This window comes from Enhydra lutris, unplaced genomic scaffold (genome assembly GCF_002288905.1).
Source record: "Enhydra lutris kenyoni isolate GAN:26980312 unplaced genomic scaffold, ASM228890v2 scaffoldscaffold17, whole genome shotgun sequence".
NCBI classification, from domain to species: Eukaryota; Metazoa; Chordata; class Mammalia; order Carnivora; family Mustelidae; genus Enhydra; species Enhydra lutris.
In genome coordinates, this window is record NW_019154101.1 from 5,564,483 (window position 1) to 5,588,531 (window position 24,049).

General features: G+C 55.4%; 1 protein-coding gene across 3 annotated transcripts in view; it reads right to left on the reverse strand.

Annotated features, from left to right (window-relative positions):
• Window positions 1–24,049, reverse strand: part of LOC111147799 (protein tyrosine kinase 7 (inactive)) — a 63,382-nt gene that overhangs the window by 8,954 nt on the left and 30,379 nt on the right. For 2 of the 3 annotated variants that reach the window (XM_022504041.1, XM_022504040.1), the window contains exons 2-17: window positions 16,057–16,344; window positions 15,464–15,566; window positions 14,883–15,073; window positions 14,642–14,792; window positions 13,506–13,654; window positions 12,986–13,252; window positions 11,103–11,236; window positions 10,825–10,960; window positions 10,562–10,681; window positions 8,750–8,899; window positions 8,500–8,650; window positions 8,273–8,400; window positions 6,579–6,782; window positions 5,548–5,703; window positions 4,720–4,952; window positions 3,674–3,754 (exon numbers count right to left, since the gene is read on the reverse strand). In XM_022504041.1, coding sequence (XP_022359749.1) covers window positions 3,674–3,754; window positions 4,720–4,952; window positions 5,548–5,703; window positions 6,579–6,782; window positions 8,273–8,400; window positions 8,500–8,650; window positions 8,750–8,899; window positions 10,562–10,681; window positions 10,825–10,960; window positions 11,103–11,236; window positions 12,986–13,252; window positions 13,506–13,654; window positions 14,642–14,792; window positions 14,883–15,073; window positions 15,464–15,566; window positions 16,057–16,344 — 2,642 coding nt within the window. Of the gene's footprint in view, window positions 1–3,673; window positions 3,755–4,719; window positions 4,953–5,547; window positions 5,704–6,578; window positions 6,783–8,272; window positions 8,401–8,499; window positions 8,651–8,749; window positions 8,900–10,561; window positions 10,682–10,824; window positions 10,961–11,102; window positions 11,237–12,985; window positions 13,253–13,505; window positions 13,655–14,641; window positions 14,793–14,882; window positions 15,074–15,463; window positions 15,567–16,056; window positions 16,345–22,544; window positions 22,650–24,049 lie in introns of all 3 variants that reach the window. The other variant, XM_022504039.1, reaches the window with a different exon arrangement.

The window sequence follows — 24,049 nt, forward strand, 5'->3', positions numbered from 1 at the left end:
AGAGAGAGAGGAGGAAGCAGGCTCCCTGCTGAGCAGAGAGCCTGATGCGGGGCTCGATCCCAGGACCCTGGGATCATGACCCGAGCCGAAGGCAGAGGCTTTAACCCACTGAGCCACCCCAGGTGTCCCTTAAAACTATTTTTTAAAATATTTTTTACGTACTTTATTTGGGGGGAGGGCAAGGATAGCGGGGAGCAGCAGAGGGAGAGGGAGAAGCAGACTCCCCACTGAGCAGGAGCCTGACACCAGGGCTCGTGAGTTTGAGAAAGGGTTCAGGAAAAAGCAAACTGAATGCAGAACATGTTAAAAAGTTACATAAAACTGGGACACCTGGGTGGCTCAGTTGGTTAAGCAGCTGCCTTCGGCTCAGGTCATGATCCCAGCGTCCTGGGATCAAGTCCCACATGGGGCTCCTTGCCCGGCGGGGAGCCTGCTTCTCCCTCTGCCTCTGCCTACCACTCTGTCTGCCTGTGCTCATGCTCTCTCTCTCTTTCTCTCTCACAAATAAATAAATAAAATCTTAAAAAAAAAAAAGTTACATAAAACTATACTTCGTTAACATCAGGGGGAAAAAAAAGTGAAACGATGGTCTAAACCCTTGTTGTCCAAAACAGTAGCCCCTTGCCCTGTGTGGCTCCTTAAGTGAATTAAAACTTAATGAAATTAAGAATTCAGTTCCTCAGTAGCTCTAGCCACATTCTAAATGCTCAGTAGCCCCATGAGGCTAGTGACTACCACACTGGACAGCAGCAGCTATAAACTATTTCCATCATGGCCAGAAATTCTTCAGAACCACTGACCCAAGCCACCACCACACTGGACCTATCTACACAACCAATATGCCAGCCTCAGGGCTTGCCCACATTCTGTCTAACCCCTGCAGCATCTGACTGCACACACTGCTGTCCTCGAGGCGTGCTAAGCTGAGCCTGCTCCTGGTCCTGTCCTTAGCTTGCCAGGACCCACAGACAAGTCACAGGTTATGGCCCCCAGACTTCAAAATCTCCATCACCTCATTAGCGACTCAAACACGCATTATCTCTAATTACGCCAACACCCAGGGCCTGTGTCTGATATCCAGCGCTATCCCGCTGCCGTCCTAAAATTCTCCCGGGGCTTCCCGCAGCCCACCCAGGCCAGCTAGGCACTCTTGTTCCAATTTCACGCGACCGGGGGGCACCCCGCCTACCATCCCACCACCCCTTACAAACTAACTCTTCCTCCTTCCATTCCCCTAGAATCCTAAGACTAGAAAGTGGTGTAACAGCTCACTAGATTATTAGTATAAGAAAGTATCTATGATTTTAGTAGATCCTTCCTACTAAGTGACATTTTCACGGAATCCCCATTTGGGGGGATTTTTCAAGTATTTTTCAAGTTACTAATGAAGATCCACATGATATCAGAATCAATTTAATAGGTCAAGAAAAATAAGATAGGAAATACCAAGTGTATCAAATACAGTATTTTGAAAGTGTGACTTTAGGGGCGCCTGGGTGGCTCAGATGGTAAAGCGTCTGCCTTCAGCTCAGGTCATAGTCCCGGTGCCCTGGGATAGAGCCCTGCATTGGGCTCCCTGCTCAGTGTGGAGCCTGCTTCTTCCTCTCCCTCTGCTGCTCCCCCTGCTTGTGTTTTTTTGCTCTCTCTCAAATCAATCAATCAATGAATCAATCTTTTAAAAAAAAGAATCAGCTGGAGAGCCTCAGATAGGTCCTCAGACCCCACCCTAAGACATTTCTATCCCCTCGGTCTAGAACCTGCATTTTTTATTTTACGCAAACCCCACTTCCCATGTGATGCTGAATATTGTCCTGAGACTGTGCGGAACACGACTTATGAAAGCTCCCCCATCAGATTTACGATGCTAGGGGTGAAAAATGGAGGACAGATCTTTAGCACAGGTGGTAATGACTTTCAGCCAAAGAGAGTCCTTCAGGTCATGTGACAGAGGTAACTGATTTCCTGTTCTGCCTGCCTACGTCCCGGTCCCCAAGAAAACTACCTGACTCCCCTCTATCCTGAAGCCATCTCCTTCCTGCCATTCAACTACTTCCTCTCCTTGAGAACTGAACTCAAACTGCTTTGTCTACCAGGAAACCTTTTTTTTTTTTTTTTTTTTTTAAAGATTTTACTCATTTATTTGAGAGAGACACAGCGAGAGAGAGAACACAAGCAGGGGGAATTGGAGAGGGAGAAACAGACTCCTGGCTGAGCAGAGAGCCCAACATGGGGCTCGATCCCAGGACCCCGGGATCATGACCTGAGCTGAAGGCAGAGGCTTTACAACTGAGCCACCCAGGCGCCCCAGGAAACCCTCTTTGTTAACCACACCGTGTGTCCACCTAAAGGATGTGGAGGTCTTCAGTGTTTCTTAATTTCTGTCTCTCACTCACTTTCTGTGTCGTCCCTGAAGTCTGTAAGGCACTCGCCATATTCATTTTCCCAAGCTCCCCCACTAGATCTTAGATGCCCTAAGGATGCCTGGCAGTTTCCATTCTGCAACCCCGCTAGGGGCCGGGACTGGTTCAGTAGAAGCTCACTGGCTCCTTGCATGTCCTGACACACTCCTTAGGGGGAGGGGCACACCCTGTCCCCCGGCTTTCCATCTACAGCCACTGCAGACAGTCGCTGCCGCTTCTTGGGGATGGAGCCAGGGCCTGGTGTCAGGAGGCCAGCTGTGGGTGATGTGGGGCCAGGTCCCCTGTCCTGTGTGGGCCTCAGTAAATTCATCTATAACTATGAGGAAGTCAGCCTGGGGGTGCAGAGTGACTTTTCCAGAGAGACCGGGGTGATGGGTCCCATTTCCCTGACTTATCGACCAGCCATCCCTGTCTGCCCTGCCCCCAGAATCTGTGAGCTTGGTGGGCCTACAAGGCAAAGAACCATCATCACCTGGAAGGGAGGGCCCTAGCCGTTGCTACCTACCTGCCCTGAGCTGTGACTAGTCTCTGAGGTGACTCTGCTGTCAGCTTGGTAGTGGGATGCCCAGTCCCAGAGAAGGAGGCAGCCCCATTTCAGAGGGGAGGGAAGGAGGCTGTGGGCAGAAAGAGCTGGGCCACAGAAGAAATCGTCTGAAGTGGGCAGAGGGTAGTAGGCAAACTTTCCCTATCTCACTGTTTCAAGTCAGGTCTCCTTCACTGTGGGGCCCCCGGCCAGGTATCTGGGCCCAGAAGGCGGGAGAACTGGAAGGAAAGGCTGGGCAGCCCGCAGCCCGAGTGAGAGTGAGAGTGTGAAAACCATAGTGGGCAAAACATGAGCAGCCCTTTCACGGAAGTCATCCACACTCAGAGGCTGACGGAACACTCTGGGGGCCACAGCCCGCCCTGCCCAGCCCTCACCGCTCCCCCAGCTCAGCGCTCACTACAGGAGCCACTGTCCTACTCCAGCGGCAAGGGTGAAGAGCAGCCCTTCCAAACGAAGGCACCGGGCGGCAACACAAAGGCATTTCGGAGTTATGTGATCTGGGACAAGACCCTTAACCTCTCAAAGCCTCAGTTTCTTTATCTGCAAAATGGGGTTAATGACATTTGTTTCCGAGGACTATTGTGATGGTTAAGATAACATATGTAAAGTCCTGCCCTGTCCATAGGGAACATTCCATTAGCAGCACCTCTGCCACCAATGGCCCTTGATCCTGACCCACCCTTGAGGACCTCTCCCTCCCTGTCCTCACCTTCTGCTTGGTGCTGAGGGGCTGTGGCTTCAGTTTTTCATCCTTGCTCTGGGAAATCCTCAGGAACTGTTTGAGGTCTCCCTAAGGGAAAAGCCGAGCACTTCTGTCAGGTCAGAGGCCAACTGTTCTCTCCAAAGCATTAAACCCAGCAGGGGCTCCCAGAGCGCCCAGCTGAGCAGGAGAGAACCCCTGGCCCTGTACACCCACCGCGGCCAGCTCCCCCTCCACTGGGGGAAGTCCAGTGGGAATTTTAAAAATATATAAGAGATGGCTTCTAGAAGCTCTCTCAGTCATAGAGACAGCAGGACTGCCATTCCTACCCTCGGCAGAGCCCCAGACAGGCAGGTGACAAGACTCCTGGCCTCAGGGAATCAAGTGGATTCCTAACCAGCTCCTAACCATCACAGACCCCTGAGAGGACACCTCTGTCCTCCGGGGGTTTATCACCTAAGAAATATACTGAGGGAGCAGTAGCGGCAGAAACATACATCAATTACTCATGAGGGCTTGCCAGTGGCAAGGAGGAGGACTGCTCCCCCTCTCTCCAGCCGACCTGAGGATGTAACGAGCAGCAGCCTGAGGACCAAGGGAGTAAAGGTTAGGTGGGTTGGGGAACTCAGAGTATTGGGCAGCTCCAGGCGTGACAGGTGAGATGGAAAGAGAAGGCTGGCAACGGGGCTAACACTGGTGCCCCACAGGGGAGAGGATGCCAGAAAGGATTTCCAAGAAGGAAAGCCGGGTCTGCTAAGTTTTATTCTCAGGGGGGTGATGAGCCCGGCAGAGAAGGAAAAATGACAAACCGAAGAAAACCCGAGTCCAGGAAGGAGACCTGGGACGCATCTGGGTGGTGTGCAGAGCGAGAAGCTGGGGACCAGCCCCACACACAGGGGACGGCAGACAGGAAGGAGGGAGCACCAGTCAAGGAACAGCAGGTGTTGGAGAGCTAGCGGGGACAGGGGGCAAGCGTCTCCCAGCAAGCTGACACAACATGAGACGAGGCTCCGTGGCACGCACCCCCCAACCGGCAAGGCCCCCCCCCAGCATACCAGGTCCACGTACTCCAGCACCATGTAGTGGGGCTCGGCTTCCCGGCACAGCCCCAGGAGCCGCACCACGTTGGCATGGTTCAGCTTCCCAAACATCTCGAACTCCCTCCGGAAGTCCAGCTGCTGTTGCTCGTCTCGGCTCTGGAGGCTCTTCACAAGCACCAGGGTCTCCGCCACCCCCTCCTCCACGCCCTGCGCCTTCGCCAGGAACACCTCCCCAAACTCACTTTTCCCTGTGGGTACAGGTCTGGGTCAGTCAGCTGCCCTCACCCCAGCAGGGAAGCTCCTCCCCGGGGGGGGGTGCCTTGCCCCTCTGTCACCCAGAGGGGAGTCTTGGCTGCACCCCACCCATCCACGTGGGGGGCGACCCTGAGCAAACCAGTCCCCGCCCTGCCCTGGGCTTCATGGTCTCCAACAGTACCAGCATTTTCCAAAGGATAGCTGGTGTGAGAATTTTAGAGGGCTCTTAATAAACATATTAATAGCTCCATGTTTTAACGCATCCTCAGAAAAAATTTAACTGCCACAAATCTGTAATTTCTCACATTTTTTTTCCTAGAACAACACTAACTTGCATTAATTTTTTTTTTCTGTTTTTAAAGGCAGCCAGTCTGAAGGAAACACCCAGTAAATAAGGCACAGGGAGTGACTACAGCCAGGGTGGTGAGCCGTGTACAGGTGTGGGGACACACTGGGATTATCTCCCCTCTGCTTCCTGCCCCTGGCTCCCAGGCTCTGGGTTTTAGGGACCTTGGAGCCAGCAGCCCTAACCTCGCCTCCAGACAGGCCTGTCATTAAGCTGTGACCGCTGCAGCCAAGGCGACATACCCAGTGTGGTGATGGGCTGCAGGCTGGTCCTCGGGAAATGCATCTTATCAGTCGTGCTGTGGCGTTTGTTGGTGGCCACAGGGCCAGAGCCCAAACTGGTCAGGGCCACTTCCTCTTGGATCTCGGAGGAGGGCTGCCCGTTCTGCAAAGGCCCACCTGGGAAGAAGAGGCATGGTTGGGGAGGCAGCAACATAAGACTAGACACTCTGGCCACCACGGGCACCTCACTTCTCTCCCCCAGACCTCTCCTTCCATCAAGTGGGTCCAATCACGGTGTTCCACACAAAAAAAGCCAGTCCAACTGGTGTACTGAAGGGGTAGGGGTACAGGCATCCCTTAGAGTAAAAGCGCTGATGGACACAGCTGACTACTACCTCTGAGATGGAACCAGGTACACAGGCCTCATCTGGACCACCGGGCCCTCAACACTGCATCAGTCTAAAGGGCTTTGCTTTCGTGCAGTCTAAGGGGCTTTGCTTTTGTGGGGCCTCCACTGCACAAAGCCCTAACCGGGCACAAAGGGGAAGCACAATGAGGGAGACCCAGGCCCTGCTTTGGAATGCCTAAATGGATAGGGGCAACCCAGCAATGCCTCTGTGAGAAGGGCAGGAGCAGGGGAACTGGCAGGATGTCCCTGGGGGAACTGAATGGGCAGGAGGCAGGTGTGCCACTGAAATACAAAGGCATGTATTAATTGTGCTTGTGGTTTAGTGGTACAGGGAGAAACAGGCCCAGCAAGGTAGAAGCCGGCCCTGAACCTCCCATGAGGAGGTCGTGAACCAGGCTGCTCAGTTCCCCAGGCCAGGGAATGGGCCAACTCCAGGCTTCCAGCTGGGGTTGGGGCCGGATCGCCTAGAGCCCCAGCAGGCCAGCACCACAGCTCATGCGCTCGCTCGCTCGCGTGCTCGCTCGCGCTCTCTCTCGCTCTCACGCTCGCGCGCGCTCTCTCTCTCTCTCTCTCTCTCTCTCTCTCTCCACCAGGGGGCGCTCAGCGCCTGCACACCAACCCGCCGCCACAGGCCATCCCTCACCGTTGAGACACTCCATCTCCGGCTCCTCGCCCTCCGGCTGCTTCTGCAGGCGCTTGGCCTTGCAGCGCTTCTTACAGTAGAACATGAGGCCCAGCACGGCAATGATGTAGGCCACAGCAGCACCCACAGATAGCCCGATGGTCTGGATCATCTTGTAGGGGGGAGGGCTGCCTGGGCCCTCGGACTCCTCCAGCACTGGCTTGTCTGAGAAACACAGAGAAGGGTCTGGGCAGGGCCCAGTGAGGCCAACCCAGCCCTCCTTCGCTCCCAGCCCCTCCCCACCACCTTCCCACCACCTCCTAGTCGACGACTGCCTCCCAGACACCCAATGGCCTGACCAAACCAGAGAACCAGGGCGGGTCACCACCGTCTCTGGCTTTAACAAGGGGTGGGTCCTAGGGCCCCACTGAAGTCACAGAAGTTCTGAAGGATCTGAGGCCAGTGATTCCCAAGCTGGGGTGCATCTGAGATGTGAGGCCAGGGACACACATAAAAAGAAACACACCTGTCAGGATGCTAACACAAACCCATGCTATCGCTGACAAGCTTCCTGAGTGGACTTGGTATCTTGAACCAGGCCTTGAAGAGCAGCATTTGTGAATTCCTGATTTAGGATCCCAGATGGCCAGACACAGAGCAAGCTCTTCAAGAACGTGTTTGCGGAAAGGATCTTCCAGACTAGGGGCTCTCAATGGCCTAGGGTCCCATGGTGAAAGAGGAGCCAGGAATCACCAGGGAAACTGAGGGAGAGAGGCCCGCTAGGGAGACCACTAGGACTTCGAAACTCCCACCCACACCTAACACGTCAACCAAGAGGCCTTATCATTTCACTATTATCCATTGAATGTTCCACAGAATATTTTGTCTAGAAAAACAGTTCTGCTGCTAAACTACAAGTTTAAGAACTTCTCATTGAAACTACTCTCATCTTACAGATGTAGAACCAAGCCCCTAGAGCGGAAATAACACCTCCAAGGGCATAGAGCTGGGGAGGAGAGACCAAACCCAAACCCCGAGTCCCTGACTCTTGGCAGAGCCTTTTTTTTTTCTTTTTTTTTATTTATTTGACAGAGAGAGATCACAAGTAGACGGAGAGGCAGGCAGAGGGGGTGGGAAGCAGGCTCCCTGCTGAGCAGAGAGCCCGATGTGGGACTCGATCCAAGGATCCTGAGATCATGACCTGAGCAGAAGGCAGCGGCTTAACCCACTGAGCCACCCAGGCACCCTTGGCAGAGCCTTTTACCGGATGGATCTTTCTCTCTGGGCCTCCGGGGCATGGTAACACTTTCCTGCAGCACCCTGGCCTGCTCCCCTCCCTGCCTCCCCCTCCCCCCCAGATATGTGCAGCCGCTGCAGGAGACCTGGGAAGAAGCATTTTAGGACAAGAGGACCACCCCTACACCCCCCACACACACACCTCCCAACACACACACACACACACACACACACACACACACACACACCCCACCCACCCCCCCACCCCCCAGCTGTGGAATGTTAAATCAGCAACAGCCCAGCAAGGAACCCAACATTATGCCACACAGCATGGTAGAGCAGAGCCAGCTGAATCCCAGCCCCCAACATAAAAAAAGGATTTCAGGGTTCTCCGTATATAGGGGGCCGATGAAAACAAAGATGAGAAAGAAGTGTGGCCCTAGCACTTCCTTTGCAGGACACTGCTCCCCAGCACATACCCACAACATAGAGGGGGGCCTCCGTGTGCTTGATGTTACAGCTGTTGCCCGCGATGCAGGTGTAGCGGCCTGAGTCCTCGGGGGCCACGTCATGGATCACCAGGGAGCCATTCTGGAAGATCTGCATCCTGCCAGGAAAGAAGCCACAGCGCTGCCCACCTCTCCAGCTCCTGGGGAAGACTGGCTGCAGGAGAGGTGCGATGGGCCGGGGAAGCAGACGGCCCTACCTAGGTCCCAGCTTGGTGGGGTCCAGGATGCGGTCTTTGCCCTTCCACTGAATGAGAGGCTTGGGGTCTCCCTGGGCCTCACAGCGCAGCAGGGCTGTGTGGCCCTGGTACACGGTCGTGCGCTCTGGCTCCACCTTGAAGGTGATGAAAACTGGATGGGAAGAGCCCAACAAGGGACGAGGAGCAGTGAGCCGTGGGACTGGCCGGCTGTGGGCTGCCCTCCTGTCCCGGGGCCCTGCCACGGTCGCACCTGCCACAGTGAGCTGGACGTGGGCACGGATCTGGCCCTGCAGCCCATTGGAAGCGATGCAAGTGTAGTTGCCGGCGTCATCACGGGTCACCCTGGAGAAGTGCAGGGTCCCGGCGTTGTCTGTCACCCACTCGGGGAGGCTACTCCCATCTGTGGTGGCAACAAAGGGAAATTACAGGCTTGATCCAAGTCACTCAGGACCGCAGTGCACTCAGTCACCCACCTCTACTCAAAAGCGTGTTACCTGTTGCTCCTGATGACTCAGACAAAGTCCCAACTCCTGAGCCAGGCACTGGGAACCCCCCGTTACTTGTTCCTTTTCCAATTTTTTAGTCTCCTCTCCTTCCACTGCCCTTACAACATCTCCCTCCTGCAAAACTGGACTTCCGACGGGGCTCCGATTTCACCTTGACCTCATCCTCATGGCCTGTCACATCTCACTTCTAGAACCCCTTCCCGTTCTTAGCCGTCCAGGCTTCAGATCCCTTTGCTGCTCCAGCTCTTAACAGAAAGCTGACTCCGACCACCCGAGCAGAGAGCGCCCGCCCACCTCTTCCCCGAAACCTGAAGTCCTCCTCTCCCGCTCATACTACTCATGGAAATGTAAAAACTGGTCTAGCCCCTTGACAGACAACTTGGCAATTTACAGCAAGGGTTGCAAAAACATGTGTACCCTTTCATACATAATTATTCCATTTCTGGGAATCTCTCCCAAAGGAAATAAACCCAAATCCAGAAAAAACTTTGGCTTAAAGATGTTTACTGCAGCGATAAAAAGAGAGAGCGAGAAAGGCAGAGAGGGAGAGAGGGGGGATGGTTAACAACCCAAATCTCCAACATTTAGGGAATATTTAAGTAAATTACAGTGACTCCAATCATCAGAGTATTATTACAATCATCAAAACCAATGTTTATGTATAAAAGCATGTGGAAATGCTTGATAACGTTAAGTAAAAAAGGATATAAAATTACATAATTAACTATATCTTCTTTTTCTGTAGTAAGCATGACTTACTCAATGTAAGTTTAATAAGTGAAAATTACATGTTCAATAAAATTGCTATGTGCAAACAGAAAGATATACATAGAAAAAGAAGGGGGCACAAACCCAAAAATGATGGTATAGCAGGATTATGACCTCCCCCCAAATTTTCTTAGTTTTTTTTAAGTTGTTTTTTTTTTCCCCTTTTCTTTCTTTTTCTTTTTTAAGAGAGTGAAAGAGTGTACATGCCAAGTGGGGGGTGAGGGAAAGCAAGAGAGAGAATCCCAAGCAGGCTCCACAACCAGCTCAGAGCCTGGTAACACGACCCCAAGATCATGACACAAGCTGAGACCAAGAGTTGGACGTCCGACCAACTGAGCCACCCAGGTGCCCCTGAAGGTTTGATTTTTAAGTCAATTCTACCCCCAACACAGGACTAAAACTCACAACCCTAAGATCAAGAGTCCCATGCTCTACCAACTGAGCGCACTAGTCGCTCCCGCCCCACAAACTTTCTAAAGGAGCCTGCGTTACCTTTCTGTCTAAATATGCCTATTTTGAAGGGAGAGGGAGGAATTCACAGCACCATCTGGATCAAGCCAGTCACTTGCGGCCTCAGTCATTGTCCATGACCTCTAATGCCATAACCTGACCTCCCTGGTGTCTGGCTCCTTTCTTCCTACCTGGACTGTAGGTCGGCCCCACATTCCTTGTCTTTTCCACAGTTCCTGGCATGGTGCTGGGCCCTCCTCCGCTGGTTCTCAGACACGCACACATCCGACCAGTGGATTGTCCTACCTGCCCCCACTCCATGCCCCCCCGGTACCCACCTGCCCGAACCCACTTAATAGTGGGCTTTTCTCGGCCTGTGGCTGAGCAGGGTACCGTGGCCTCCTTGTCAAACTCCATGCACTGCTGCGGCCGGGGCGGTGGTGTGAACTTGAGCTTTTCTGTTTTAGCAGAGGGAGGGTAGGTGAGCACCAAGAGGAGGAAGCAAGGCAGCTCAGTCGGCCTCGGCTGGGGCAGGCCTGAAGATCAGGGCCCCCTGCTGCTCCTTCCCCTTTGCTCTCCCCACGCTTGCTCGGGCGCTCACCCAGCACTTGGACGCGGGCCTGGGCCTCGATGCTGCCGGCTGGGGTGCTGCTCACACAGCGGTACCATGTGCCATCATACACTTCCACACTGTTGATACGCAAGGTCCCATTCTTGGAGACTTCAAACCGCGAGTCCTGTGGCACACATTACAGGACCATGGGAGGTCTCAGCCCCACCAGCATCTTCAGGGGAAGGAGGGCAAGGGGAGCCGATCCCAGAGGAGAGCCCCAGAAGGGGATTCTGGCCCCCTCCGCCACGAGCCAGCCTCACTCTCACCTCTGAGATGAGCATCTGATTTCTGTACCAGATGACTGTGGGTTTGGGCGTGGCCTGGGTCAGGCAATGCAAGTAGCCTGGCTTGCCCTCCTCCAGCTGGCTGTCCTGGGGCTTCCTCAGCCACGTGGGCACAGCTAGAGGGACGGGGAGGGAAGAGAAGACGAAGGAACACATCTGCAAGACCAAAGGATCCAATCCCTCGAAATTCCAACCCCACACCCGACCGAGTTCAGAAGCCCCTGTCTGCTCCCCCGAAAGGTGCAACAACGACCCCTTAGTGAGGACAACCTTTGGAATATGATCTTAGTTAACGGTCACAATAAACCCCATACGTGTATATTCCTATACCCATTTTACAGCTGAGAAGACAGACATTTATAGTAATGGTGATGTGCTAATACCTAATAGATAGGATTCCAATCCCCGGTCATGTGCCCCGCAAACCCTTCCTCTTTTTATTACACTGAAACACCCCAAGGCTTGGTCCTCAGATCCTGCTCTGGTTTAGCCAACCTCGTACCCTGAATGATCTCAGCCAGTCCGTGGCCTTCCACGCCATAGGAGTGCGTGATTCCCAAACCTACACCCTGACTCCTGACCTCCCCACCATGAGCTTCAGACTGGCAAGCCCAACTGCCTACCTAGCATCTCCGACTGGATATCCAACAGGCCTCTCGAGCTTTATGTGTATGAAAGAAAACAACTGACTTCCCCTGGAACCTGTTCATCCCAGCTTTTCCTGTCTCAGTAAATACCGCCCCTACAGAGCCAATGGCAAGAGCCCAAACGTACCCTTGACTTCCCTCTCTATAGCCCCTCCCATCACATCCATTCTACGCAAACCCCATCTCCTTGAGCTCCCCAAAATCCTGAGTCTGATCATCACTCTCATCTGCACAACTACCGCTCTGTTCCAGGCCCTCCAACACCTGCCCCAGAGAATTATAGTCATCTACTAACTGGGCTCCCCATCCAGAACTCCTGCCCCTAACGTTCTGGTCTTCTCAGAACTGCGGGGAGTGATCTTTCGAGAATGTTACTCTCCGACTCAAAACCCTACAAGGACTTACTGTCTGACCTGGGGTGGCAGATTGTTTGCAAAGATGGTCGTGAACGGCTCTCCCGTCCCTTGTTCCTCTGCACTCGTGCTGCTGTCACTTTCCCCATCAAAAGACAATCTACTTTTCTCGTGCCTCAAGTCTGGGGGGCCCACGACTGGCCTGGCCCAACACAGAACCCAGTGGAAGTCGTGCTGAGCAGCTGCTGAGCGGCTGCCTTGAGAAGCCTTGCGACTTTCAGTCCTGGCTGAGGAGGCCCCAGGCCTGCTGTAGCAGCCACGGTGGGGGGTGGGAAGGACGACACCTGAGGCACCCCAGCAGATGCAACCTCCATCAACCTCGAGACATCTGAATGAGGCTGTCAGGGAACAGCCAACCACCAGCTGACCTCCCAGCTGACTGCAAGCATATCTGATCTTTCTGACCACCTTGTAGGGTAAGTACTGGGTCAGGAGCTCCATTTTATGGATGAGGAGACCTACCCCTGGCAAAACGGGGGCTTGCCACACCTTGTCCCTCCATGCGCAGGGGAAAGAGTGGGACCTGGGTCTCTAGAATCCCAGGCCCTCACCTTTGCTCTGCCATCAGAGGACTGTTTTTCCGTGTGGGCTGTCACCCCAACTTCTGTGCCTGGCTTTTCAGGGTCAACCCCAACATCACCTTCCAACAGCTGACTGAGTCCCAAGCGTGCAGAACACAGAGCTGAGGGGGTCTCAGGTGAGCATCCGGGAAGCCTTTGCACATGGCCCCCAGAAACCAAGGCCTCGTCGTGGCACCCGGGCTCCCCTCCAACCTTGCCTCATCCCACAGGGCCAAGGTGCTCACTGGCTACAGTGATGTTGACATCTTGTCGCCGCTGACCGGCCAGGTTGGCTGCATGGCAAGTGTAGACGCCAGCGTCACTCTCGATGGTTCCAGCAAACACCAGGTCATGGCCCTTCTGGAAGACTCTGCCGTGGGTGGGCAGCCGGACTCCCGCGTGCTCCCACCACACATGGGGCTCCGGCAGGCCCTGGGGGGGCAAGCAGGCCACGCGCTCCTCGCGGCCAGCTGTGAACACCTGTGGCTCAAATGGCAGCATGTCTTCAATCTCTGCGGGGAGGGGAGCAGGAGGCAAACCGCCCAATTACCGTGGGTCTCGGCACCTCAAACTCTCCCACAGCAATCTCGGGCCCTTGGTAACACAAACCCCTGACACACTGCCTCTCATCTTCCTGGACCCAGCATCCTCTTCCTCTCTTTGTCCTCCGAGCTGCTTTCTGAGTAGAATCAGGAGCCTAACTCTCCACGTGCCCACAGCGTTGAAGGCGGCCCCTGCTTCAGCACCCCAGACCCAGGGACCCACCTGCCAGGTGAAGCGTGGCCTCAAGGATGACGGGAGGGCCCCTCTGCCCGTGGCCTATGCAGCGGTAGACCCCTGCATTGCGCGGCCGGACCTGGGTCAGCAGCAGGGACCCATTGGCAAACACAGTGGCTCTGCGGAGGTGCGGGGGGCTGCGAAAAGGAGACAGTGCTATTTGGAAAAAGAGGCCCACAGGCCTCCTTCTGGAAGGGAAGGAGATGGAACCCCATGCTGCAAAGGTCAGAGGTACAGGAAGGAATAGGCCAGGAACAGGACAGAGAGAAGGAAGTCCACATGCCACATTAGTGTGTGTGTGTGTACACATGCACATGTGTGTTCATTCATGAGTGAGCACAGTTGTGTGCCACCTACAGGAGATTCAGCTTTTGGGACAATGGGGAGAGCCACAGTGTCAGTGAGAGTCAGTGAGCCAGCAACATGTGCCACTGTGGAGACAGAGGGCCACTTCCCACAGGGTAAAGGCCAGCCTGCCAGTAAGGCCCCAGCCCCAGCAGCCAGAAGCCCCTTGGCCACACCAGACAAACTACTGATGATATCTTCAGGACTGAAGCCCAGTGGGATCCAAGCCCCAAGCCTACACAGCCACACCCCCAAGGATCAAGGACATGCTTGGTGCCACCAACATGCCCTCTACTCTCATACGGCCCAAGGAAGGACAAGAGTCCCAATAAAGGAGCTGGCACCACCCAGAACCTTCTGGAAGTGTTTGCTTCCTCCAAAAAGTGTGAGTGTGTGTATGTATGTGTGTGTGTAAGGTAACCTTACCATCCATCCAGACTACGGTTACCAGGTCCCCTGTGTCCCTCTAGACTGAATCACTACTCCCCATCCCAGAAGACCCACACAGGCAGGAGGGGAGTGGGAAGAGAACAGAGCCACCACTAGCTCATACAGTGCCTTTGTGTGAACTGGAAAAAGATGCCCTTCCTGGAGGCTTCCCTTTGTTGAACTCATTCAGTAACAGTAAGACATTCTACTGCCATCTGCTGGAAACTTGAAGTAATACATGTATAGCCCTAGGATATCTGCAATACTGATCCCATGCGTTTAGAGAATGCACCTGGGCAATATACGACCCATACCACTGTACTTGGAACGCCCCTTGCCAGATGCCTTACCGGCTGCGGTTAGTGATGGGAGTCTCATCTTCAAAGACCCACTGCAGGCTCGGGGGTGGCTGGGCTGAGAACTGACAGTGGAACATGGCCTCCTCATTCCTTGCCACCACAATGTCCTGAGGCGCCAGCACTACCCTAGCAAAGCTCTCATCTGGGGAGGGAGAAGCACAGGTATGTGAGCAGGCAGCATGGGGAGGCCCCTCCCATCCCTGCTGCACTTTCATCCCCACCCCGGGCTCACCGGCAATGCTCAAGGTGAAGTTCTGGCTGCTGCAAGTCTGCCCAAAGGCGTTTTGGGCACAGCAGGAGTAGAGGCCACTGTGCTCCGGGCTGGCCGGCCGGAGGGTCAGGTTTCGCTCCTTGCTGCTAACCGTGTGATTGCTCTGGCCATCGGAGAGGGGGTTCCCATCTCGGAACCACTGATAGGTGGGCCTGCAATGCCGAGAGCATCAGCAGCAGGGAGGCACAGGGTACTCACGTGGCCAGCGGACAGGGTACAGAATCGGAGGGTCAGGGCTAGACCCCTCAGTTTACAAATGGGGCTTGGGAGGGGATGTGACTTGCACAGGAACACACAACAATTCAGGGGCATCATCAGGCTGAGCTGCTACAACTCTCAGCATCCAGAATTCAGGATCATTCCGCAGCACAAGGCTGCCCCTCCTCCGGTCACTGAAGGCTAGACTGGAGCAGCCCCTGGACAGGGGTGGTTACAGAATGAAGCGAGGTGCCTCTGAAGAGAGTCCAGGTGTTGGGACTTGTCTAGTCCCTACTTGTCTAGAATGACCCTCTCCATTCCCACCCTCCAACTCAGCTCCTTACCGAGGGTGCCCGTCAATGTGACAGCGCAGTGTGACCTGGGTCTGTGGCTGGATCTCGGCTTCTGAGGCTGGGTGCTTCAGAACCACAGGGCCAGTCTCAATCCCTGCAGCAGAGGCCACAGTTGCTGAGGAGCAGAGCAGAGCAAAGCAGGGGGCGAGGAGGAAGGAGAGGACAGAGGGGAAGGAAAAGCAGCAAAGGACACAGCCTGCAGGTTCTGGAGCCAAGAGACAGCGCAGGGAAGCCCTGCAGAGCTGAGGCCGGGGCTACACACAGGGGGTGGGTTGGGGGGGGGGCCAGAAACAGAGCATCCACTCTGTCTGTGGCGGGTCAACCCTGACGCTTGGCCACGCTGCCACACTGCCCTTGCCATCTGCTAAAGCATGCAGCGGGTCAAGGGTCCTCTACCTGAAGGGGAAAAAAATCTTACGGAAAAAAACAAATAAAAAAAAAACTTCTCTTCCCCCCCACACACAGAAAGAATGGACTCCAAGTGCATTCAATTGGAAATGAGAGAAGCTGGGGGAAAGGAGGGGTCCCACAGGGTTCAGTAACAGAGGACTTGCAGGGAGCGAGCACAGCCTCCCAGCTCTCACATTTGATGTTGAAGGAGGCGTTGGCACTGCGGGCCTCCTCTCCCGTGGCGTTGTCCCGCACCACGCACTGGAAGGCTCCAGAGTCCTGCAGCCGATCCACAGCAGCAAAGCTTAGGCTGCTGCCCTGGGCGAAACGCCTCTCGGTGTCCCGGACGGGGGCCCCATCCAGCAGCCAGTACACATGCACCGGGCCTGGGGCCTCGACCTCACAGCGGAGCAGCGCCCGGCGCCCCTGCAGTGCATCCTGGGAGGATGGCTCCTTGATGAAGACAAGGGCTGCCTGGGCACCTGCAGATGGGGACAGGGGAGAGGCACCGTCAGGAAGAGCTAGAGCCACCGTCCTCGCGCAGGTCACCCGCCACCCGGTGCACAGGAGGAAAGGGGCTCCGCACACAGGCGGTGTCCGGGAAGTGTGGGAGAGAAGGATCCAGAGCCCACAAGTGCCAAGTGTCCACTGAGAAACTCTGAAACTGTGCTGGCCGCCCTGGAGGACACAAAGATACAGTGCACACCAGTTGGCAGGGGGCACAGAGCAGTTACACAGAACACGGTGGCTGTGTGCCCACTGAACAGTGCAGGCAGGCAGTGCACAGAAAAGAGGGTGTTCCAAGGTTGGGGGAGGGGCGGGGACACCGGGGAGGCTCCCCAAAGGAAGTTTCTGACCTGTGGGTCCTGATGCTGGGCTGAGGAGCAGAGGACGTTAGCAGGCGGCCCTCCCCCATCAATCTTCAGAAACCAGGATGCCGAGCACAGAGCATCTTGGAAGGATTATTCACACTCACAGCCCCGCTAAGGGTCTACCCACAGATGCCTTGCAGCCCAGCATCCCCCAGGGACTTCTCTGGCGAAAGCCACCCCATCACAGAAGAAGCCAGTATTCTCTAGATCTGGGGCTGTTTCCAAAGGCAGGCCAACGCTGCCCCCCGCGTCCTACCCTCTATCCCTAAGAGTATGTCTGGCCAAGATATGGCTTTTCTGGGTGAAGTTGAGAGGTGAGCATTCCCCTCTCTTGTACCACAACAGTTTGGCTCTGGCTGGGGCTGGAGGGGCACCTACAGAGAAGGGGGGCGGCCTGCAACCGGGGTGGAACCATAGCCAGTGGGAACAAAGGGGAAGTGAAAAACCTGTATTGAGCGGCAGATGGGTTGAGGAGGCGGAGGGCAGGGCTGGGCAGGTGGCATGGTGACAGCAGAAGTAACACACCGGGCTTTGTTCCGGGCCCACGTGGGCGTCCTGCAGAGGCCCTGAGCTGCTGGGCCAGGAACACCGGCCTGCCTGCCAGAGGTGGGTGACGGCACAGAGGAGGACTTGCAGCCCCTCCGGGAAGAAGAAATAGGCCTCCTGAGGCTGCTACGTGAAGAAGCAGGCTCTGCCTCTGACCAAAGCGGGACGGTAAGGGCAAGAGGAGGCTGAGGTCTTGCTATGCCCTTCCAAACCTACAGAGGCTAATCACAGCTGTTCCAAGCCCCTGACAATGAAGTTTGGTTCTTTAGGGCCTAAGAACCAGTCTCTCCATAAAGTCAGCAGCAAGACAAGTGCAGACTCTGTCAGAGTGAGGTCCAGATGAGGGGCTGCCCCTGGTGTCGGTCCATCTCCCAACATTCTCAGAGGTGCTAGCCCGCAAGATAGTCATGGAGCCAAAGGGGGCCCAGAGCCACCTCCATCTCTGCTCAGCGGGGCACTGCTCTTTGGGTGGGAGCATTGCTGAGCTATCCCACCCACTGTGCAAGTTAACAAACCTGTCCTCGGGGAGCTGCCAAGCACACCCCCAGTCACCGTGACATCCCAAACACCCCACTCACTTCCAGTCACCACACAGGAATGGGACCCTGCCCCTGCCCCCGCGGAGCAACTCAGCACAACCCCTTTGTCGAGCAGACAGGTAAACTAAGGTCCTTGGAAAATGAAGGGATCTGCCCAGAATCAAACAGCTCATCTGACCGTGACCCAAGGAAGCCAACTCCTAGCCCCGTGCTCTTCCCAGCTCCGCCCACAAACTCAAAACCAACCTGGAAATGGCTGATCCCACAATGGGGCTCAGTCCCCATGGCCAGGGAGAGAGGCAGACCTCCTACAGACAATGCCAGACACACAAAGGCGCTCAGCTCACTGTCTGACTGAGGTCACCTTAAGGGAGTGTGGGGCAAGAGCTGGAGAATGTGGAGGCGTCTGGCACACCGCCCAACTACCTCTCACGAGGCACAGGGGCAGACTCAGGCTGATGCCCCAGTGGTCCCCTGCAAATGGGACTCACCGAATTCTTGGGGCCCTCGACCCTGAACTCCAGGACACTTATGAAAGGCCAGAGAGATCATCTGCCGTCAGAGAGTAGGTGAACGACCCCATTTCCCCGCTCAGCTTCTCCAGACCCAGGGAGCCCAGAAGCTCGCCTGTGCAGAGAAACCTTAGTTAGGCATGTGGAATCACAGCTTGGGCTCAACCCCTGCCCCCATGCTTGGTGTGTGACCTTGGGCAAGGCATGCAGATGGTCTCTGCCTTGGCTCCCTCGGCCTCTCTCGTGAGCTTGTCATGAGTCACACACACAGAAACTCATGTCAAGACACTCAGACAAAGCTGACCCAGTGAACGGTGGCTACCATTCCTATCTCCACTGGCACGCGTCTTGCCCAATGACTCTGGGAGGACCACTCCCAGACCCAGATGGGGAGGAGCTTCTGCAACAGAGAAGTCTGAGGGGAATGATCAGGTCGGGGTGGGATGCAGGGAAAGGGGCTGTGGGCTTGCAGGAACCGCAGACCACGGGCCACAGCAATCAGAGCTGGAAGAAGAGATGGTGTGACTCAGAGGGACCCCAGCTCAGCCTCTGGCATCCCCTCCTGGGGCGAGCGCTGCTCTGGAGCTGTGTGGTGAGAGATGCTGCATTCCCAGACTGCCGCTCAGAGCCTCCTGCGCCCCCACGACAGGGCCTGGGAAACATCAAAGCTGGCCCTGCGGGGCCCTCTGTCCTGACGTCAGCTCACAGCAGGTCCTGGTTAGTGCTTGGCTGGGGCAGACTTCAGATGTTATAAAAGGCAGGGAGAACAGCCACCAGGCCTTCTCCAAGCCCCCAGCCCCTGCTCCAAACCACCATCGGGAGGCTGGCCCAGGGCCGTGGCCCCACATTGGCCGAGAAGGTGACCAGAGGCCTTTCTGGTGTGCAGGGCTTGCCAGAGAGCTCGCTCTGTTGTGTAGCTTGGCGGGGAACAGGAAGAAGGTTCAGGGGCAGATGGGGGAGTCCCTCGCAGAAATCCCAGACTCCAGGAAAGGAGGAGCTGAGCAGTGAGGACCTCCTCAGAAGCTTCGGCCGGTCCCAATGACAAGATGTGGAGGACAGCAATGACAGAGAGACAGAAGGTTTTTGGGCACCGAGGTGGTACCTGCCCCAAGGTGGTGCATTCACCAGCACATTCCTGACCCTGCACCATGGATGACTTGAGGATATCCCCCAGGGCTAAGGTCTGGGTATGGCCTTCTCTGGTGGCACACTGGTCCTAGGCTTCCCAAAGCCGCCCCCTCGTTCACAGTCCGACCACACCGTGCATGGTGCCTCCTACACCCAAGCACCTTCAGAGCAGAGGGCTGGCCTGGCCGCTCTGCATCCCTGCCCTCGCCATGCAATGGGGACCCCGCCCCTCGCCCTGAGGCTGAGTGGGTTCACAGAGATGGAGCCCCCAGCACAGCACGGAGGACTCGGAGGGTCCGGGGCTGCCCTGCTAGGCACAGAGGGTTCCAGCAGTCCCCCCGCAACAGCAGGCAGCCAGAGCCATCTGCCCCCACACCGGGCGCCAACCCCAACAAAGCTGGAGCTGCGAATACCCAATAAGGGCATTTTCCGAGCCATTTCCTCGGCTCCCCCAACAGCCATCTATATGCAGACACTCTGCCTGCGCCTTGGCCCCAGCGCCCAGAGCAAGGCTGTGCGGGCAGCGGACCAACTCTGCTCCCCACCCCCCAGCAAGCGGCTGGTCCGCCGCCCGCCCTCCTTGCTGCTCTCTGGGCTCCGGGCCCAGCAGACCCATGTGTGTCTATGTGTGCATGTGTGCACACACATGTGTAAACATGATTTTATGGAGAGCAGAAAGCAGCAGGAAGTTTTTCTGCTCTGAAGTAATTTCAGCTACTCTGGTCCAAGCATCCATCTGGGCCACTTAACTACCTGTCTCACAGTGGGGGCTGGTCCTCCTGCTTGAGGAAAAACACCCCAGGACCTGTGCAGGCCCAGAACCTGCCAAACCTGACCAGCTGATTGTATCTACGTGCTCTCCCTTTTCCTAAAGAAAATGCCATCTTTGGGACACATGCCTCAGGACTAGGCTGAGCTACCAAGATGCTGGCCGGCTGGCCCTGAGGGGGGCATTTCACACAGCAGTGTGTGACCATGTGAGGGACCACCCCCAAGGCCAACCAGCCACACAGAAGTAGCCGACTCCTCCACACCTAAGACTCCATCTCTGGCTCCAGAGCCTGGGTCCCCGTGGGGAACATCCTGACTCCCGGGTGGCCCCCAGGGCCCAGGCTGAGGTGGCTCCCGTCAAGGCACACAAACCCCTGATGAAGAGGTTTGCCAATACCCTGTGCCTTGTCTGGGCAGTGGCATCAGGACACAGGCCAGGAGAGGCAGCCCTCAACCCAAGCAGCACACTGACATGTGCCGTCCAGGAAACACAGCAGCTCCCGGGCCCCCACCCAGACGAGGACAGCCCTCCTCACAAGTACACTGTATCCAGAAACACTAAGGGCGCCAAGCAAGAGGCCCCAGGGGTACGAGGGTCCCTGCACCACAAGTCCTCCCCAAGGGGTCACACACTGTACATCCAGACCCTCAGCCTTCCGGGATTCAACTGGCATAACTTTCTCCTGCCCTTGAACCACCCCAAAGGTCCGGGGCTCACACACTATGTCATTTGGCTGAGGAACAAATGTCAACCGCTGCAGGAGTAAGTCAAGTGGATGAACAGCAGGCTGAGCTAGCCCATCCCTCACCAACCCACCCAGGTCAGCAGAAACACTAACACCCCAGTGGTGTCTGTGAATCTGGGAACTGCAGTGTCCCTCTCTACCACCAGCATGTACCAGCAAGATACTGTACACGGTTTTAGCACCAGCAACCCAGACCCTCTGACAGTAAGCCCAGACCATAAGGATGCATGGGGTCCCAGAAAATCGACCACAGCAAACTATGAGACCCAGAGGCAGAGCACAAAGTTTCTAACCCCCTCTGCCTCTCCAGGGTCTACGGAAGGCCCCAGGTTCACGGACGGGGGAGCGCCATAGCCCTCTGCAAGCCGTCACAGTCCTTGTTCTGAGCTGCGCAGGAGAGCGCAGAGCCAGAGCCAGGGAAAACCGGACAGTCTTCCCATCCTGGGATCTAGCTGCAAATGTCTGTAGAGGCTCCCACATCCGGATTAGAGGAGCAGAACAAAATAACCAGAGATTAGAGCAGAAACAAAACCTAGCAGGCCAGCTTGTCTACCTTAGATGAAAACCACAACTCAAACCTGTCCTGCCCACTCCTGGGAGGCCCCCGAGGGGGAAGATCAACCTCTGATGGCAGGAGCAGGTCCTGTGTCCTGTGTCCAGCATCACGTGGCATCCAAGCCAGAAGGACAAATACGCCCGCAAATGAGGCTTAAGACGCTCCCCAGCCAGTGGCCACACTGCTGGTCCCTAGAACCAGCCCATCCTCTGCTGGGGCTGGGAGGGCCGTACCTGGGATGCATCTCTCACCCTTGGTAACCCTTACATGGCTGTGATGTCTTCAAGGAAGCAGCAATGAATTAAACACCCAGTCACATGATGTGGTGTGATCAGGCCGAAGGAACAGGGCACGGGGAGACCCAGGTTCTAGTCTCCACACAACTGCTAACAAGCAGAATGACCCGAGCCAATCACCACCCCTTCCCAGGCAGACTTACTAACTATAATATTACATCAACGAGAGAATTAGAATGGGACCATTCCCAAGACCCAGTACTCGAGCTGCAAAGCGCTTCAAAGGCAGCTACAGGAACAAAGGGCTCAGGCCCCAGAGTCCTCTCCCAAACCCACCCCAGCCCCCAGCCCCCAAAGCCCAAAGGGAAAGGCAGGGCAGGGCCCAGGATGATTCAGGAGATGCTGTAAATGGCAGGTGTGCAGGTCGGAGGTAGCTGGGGGCTGCAAACAGGGACCCGGCATCACTTTCTGACAAGCTGCTCCCATTCCAATGGCTGAGCTCATACCCTGCCTCGCCAGATCTCGCCTCTGCCTTAGCCACACACTTGCACTGAGCGCTCACTGCCTGTGACACCCCTGATAGTCCCATCTGTGCTATGACTGAGAGCTGCACCCCCAAGCTAGGCTGCAAGCCTGAGAAGAGGGCAGACATTCGTGCCCAAGAGGATACGGCTGTGCCCCTCAGAGGGCCGGGGCACCGTAAATACCCCACCAGCGTTTGGGGGGAATGAAGTCACCGAGAGTCTGCCTGACCTGAAATCTTGTCCTAGGGCTACCTTTATCCCATCTTGGCCAATTTAATTTCCTTCTCTGGGTCCTCAGTTTCCTATTCTGGAAAATGGCACCCTTGGAACCAATTTTAGTGATTCTCCTTCGGATTCCTAGGGGAGTCAGCAATATTCAAAGGAAATTCACATTAGGTACAGACCCACAAAATCTGCGTATTTTTCAGGAAAGTTAAAAAAGGAAAAAGAAAAAGAAACAAAACAGAAAGGCTAGGTAGGGAACCATGGACCCCAGATTAAAATATCCTTGGATAAGGTGATCCCTGGGGAGTCCAAAGGCTTGGTGGATAGGGCCTGGAGGGGCGTTGCTGGACCAGAACTGCCAGGAAGAACCAGGAGTTCGTTCCACCCTCTGTGCCTGGGGACAGATCCATTCTCAGTACCAAGGAGAGAGAAGTCACCTAAAGACACCGGTCAGAGGCCTGTGAAAATAATACACACATGTGAGCAAGGCGACAGAGCTGCTGGACCAGGATGCTGAGAAATGAGCCAGGGCTCAGTCCCAGGAAGACCTCAGGGCTGCTCAGTCAGTGTCCTCGGGGCTCCAGAGGGGACAGAGAGCCCAGCGCCTGGCTGCAGGCTCCACAACCACTCATTAGACTCCCAAGTGCAGAGGTGAGGGCTCCCGGGAACCACAGTGAGAACCGCCCTAGGTGAGCCTGGGGTGCATCCTGTGGTCTTTCCTGGGGAGGAGGGGAGCAGACTAAATGACAGCCTGGGGACCACCACCTTGCAACTGGGGAGACCTAGCCTGGGTTTATTAATTTTCAAGGCAGGCTCAGAAAACTCTGTGAGACTCTTAGTTTCTGAGCTCTTTCTACCCATCTCTGCCTCCTCCCTGGGAGGCTGATAAGGCAGTGAGCACAGATCTCAGCCCTAACCAGAGTGGCCACCACAATTCAGCCCAAATTCCCTATGGAAGGGGACACGATTCCCTGCCTTTTAGCTGGAGCAGCCTGTACTTCAGTGAAGAAAATCCTGGGGTGCCTGGGGGGCTCAGTCTGTTAAGCGTCTGTCTTTGGGTCAGGTCCTGATCCCAGGGTTCTGGGATCGACCTGCACAGTGGGCTCCTTGCTCAGCAGGGAGCTTGCTTCTCTCTCTGCAGCTCCCCCTGCTTGAGCACCCTCTCTCTCTCTCTCTCTCTCTCAAATAAATAATAAAATCTTTAAAAAAAAGAAAATCCATCCTGACTCATAAAGAAATTGAACTGTCCCTTAGACCTGCTCTGTCCAATATGGTAGCCACTAGCCACGAGGGGCTCCTGAAATGTAACTGAATTAAAATGAAACAAAATTGAAAATTAACCTTCCTCCTTAGTGTGAGGCACATTTTAAGTGCTCAGGAGCTACACCTAGATTGAGGCCACCGTATCCCACAGTGCAGATCTGTCCCCACAAAAAGCTCCATTAGATGGCACTGCCTTCGTCCCTCTGACTGCCGGCTTCTTACACGGCCCCAAGCACAGGCACATTATTTCTAACCTAAAGAACCCTCGA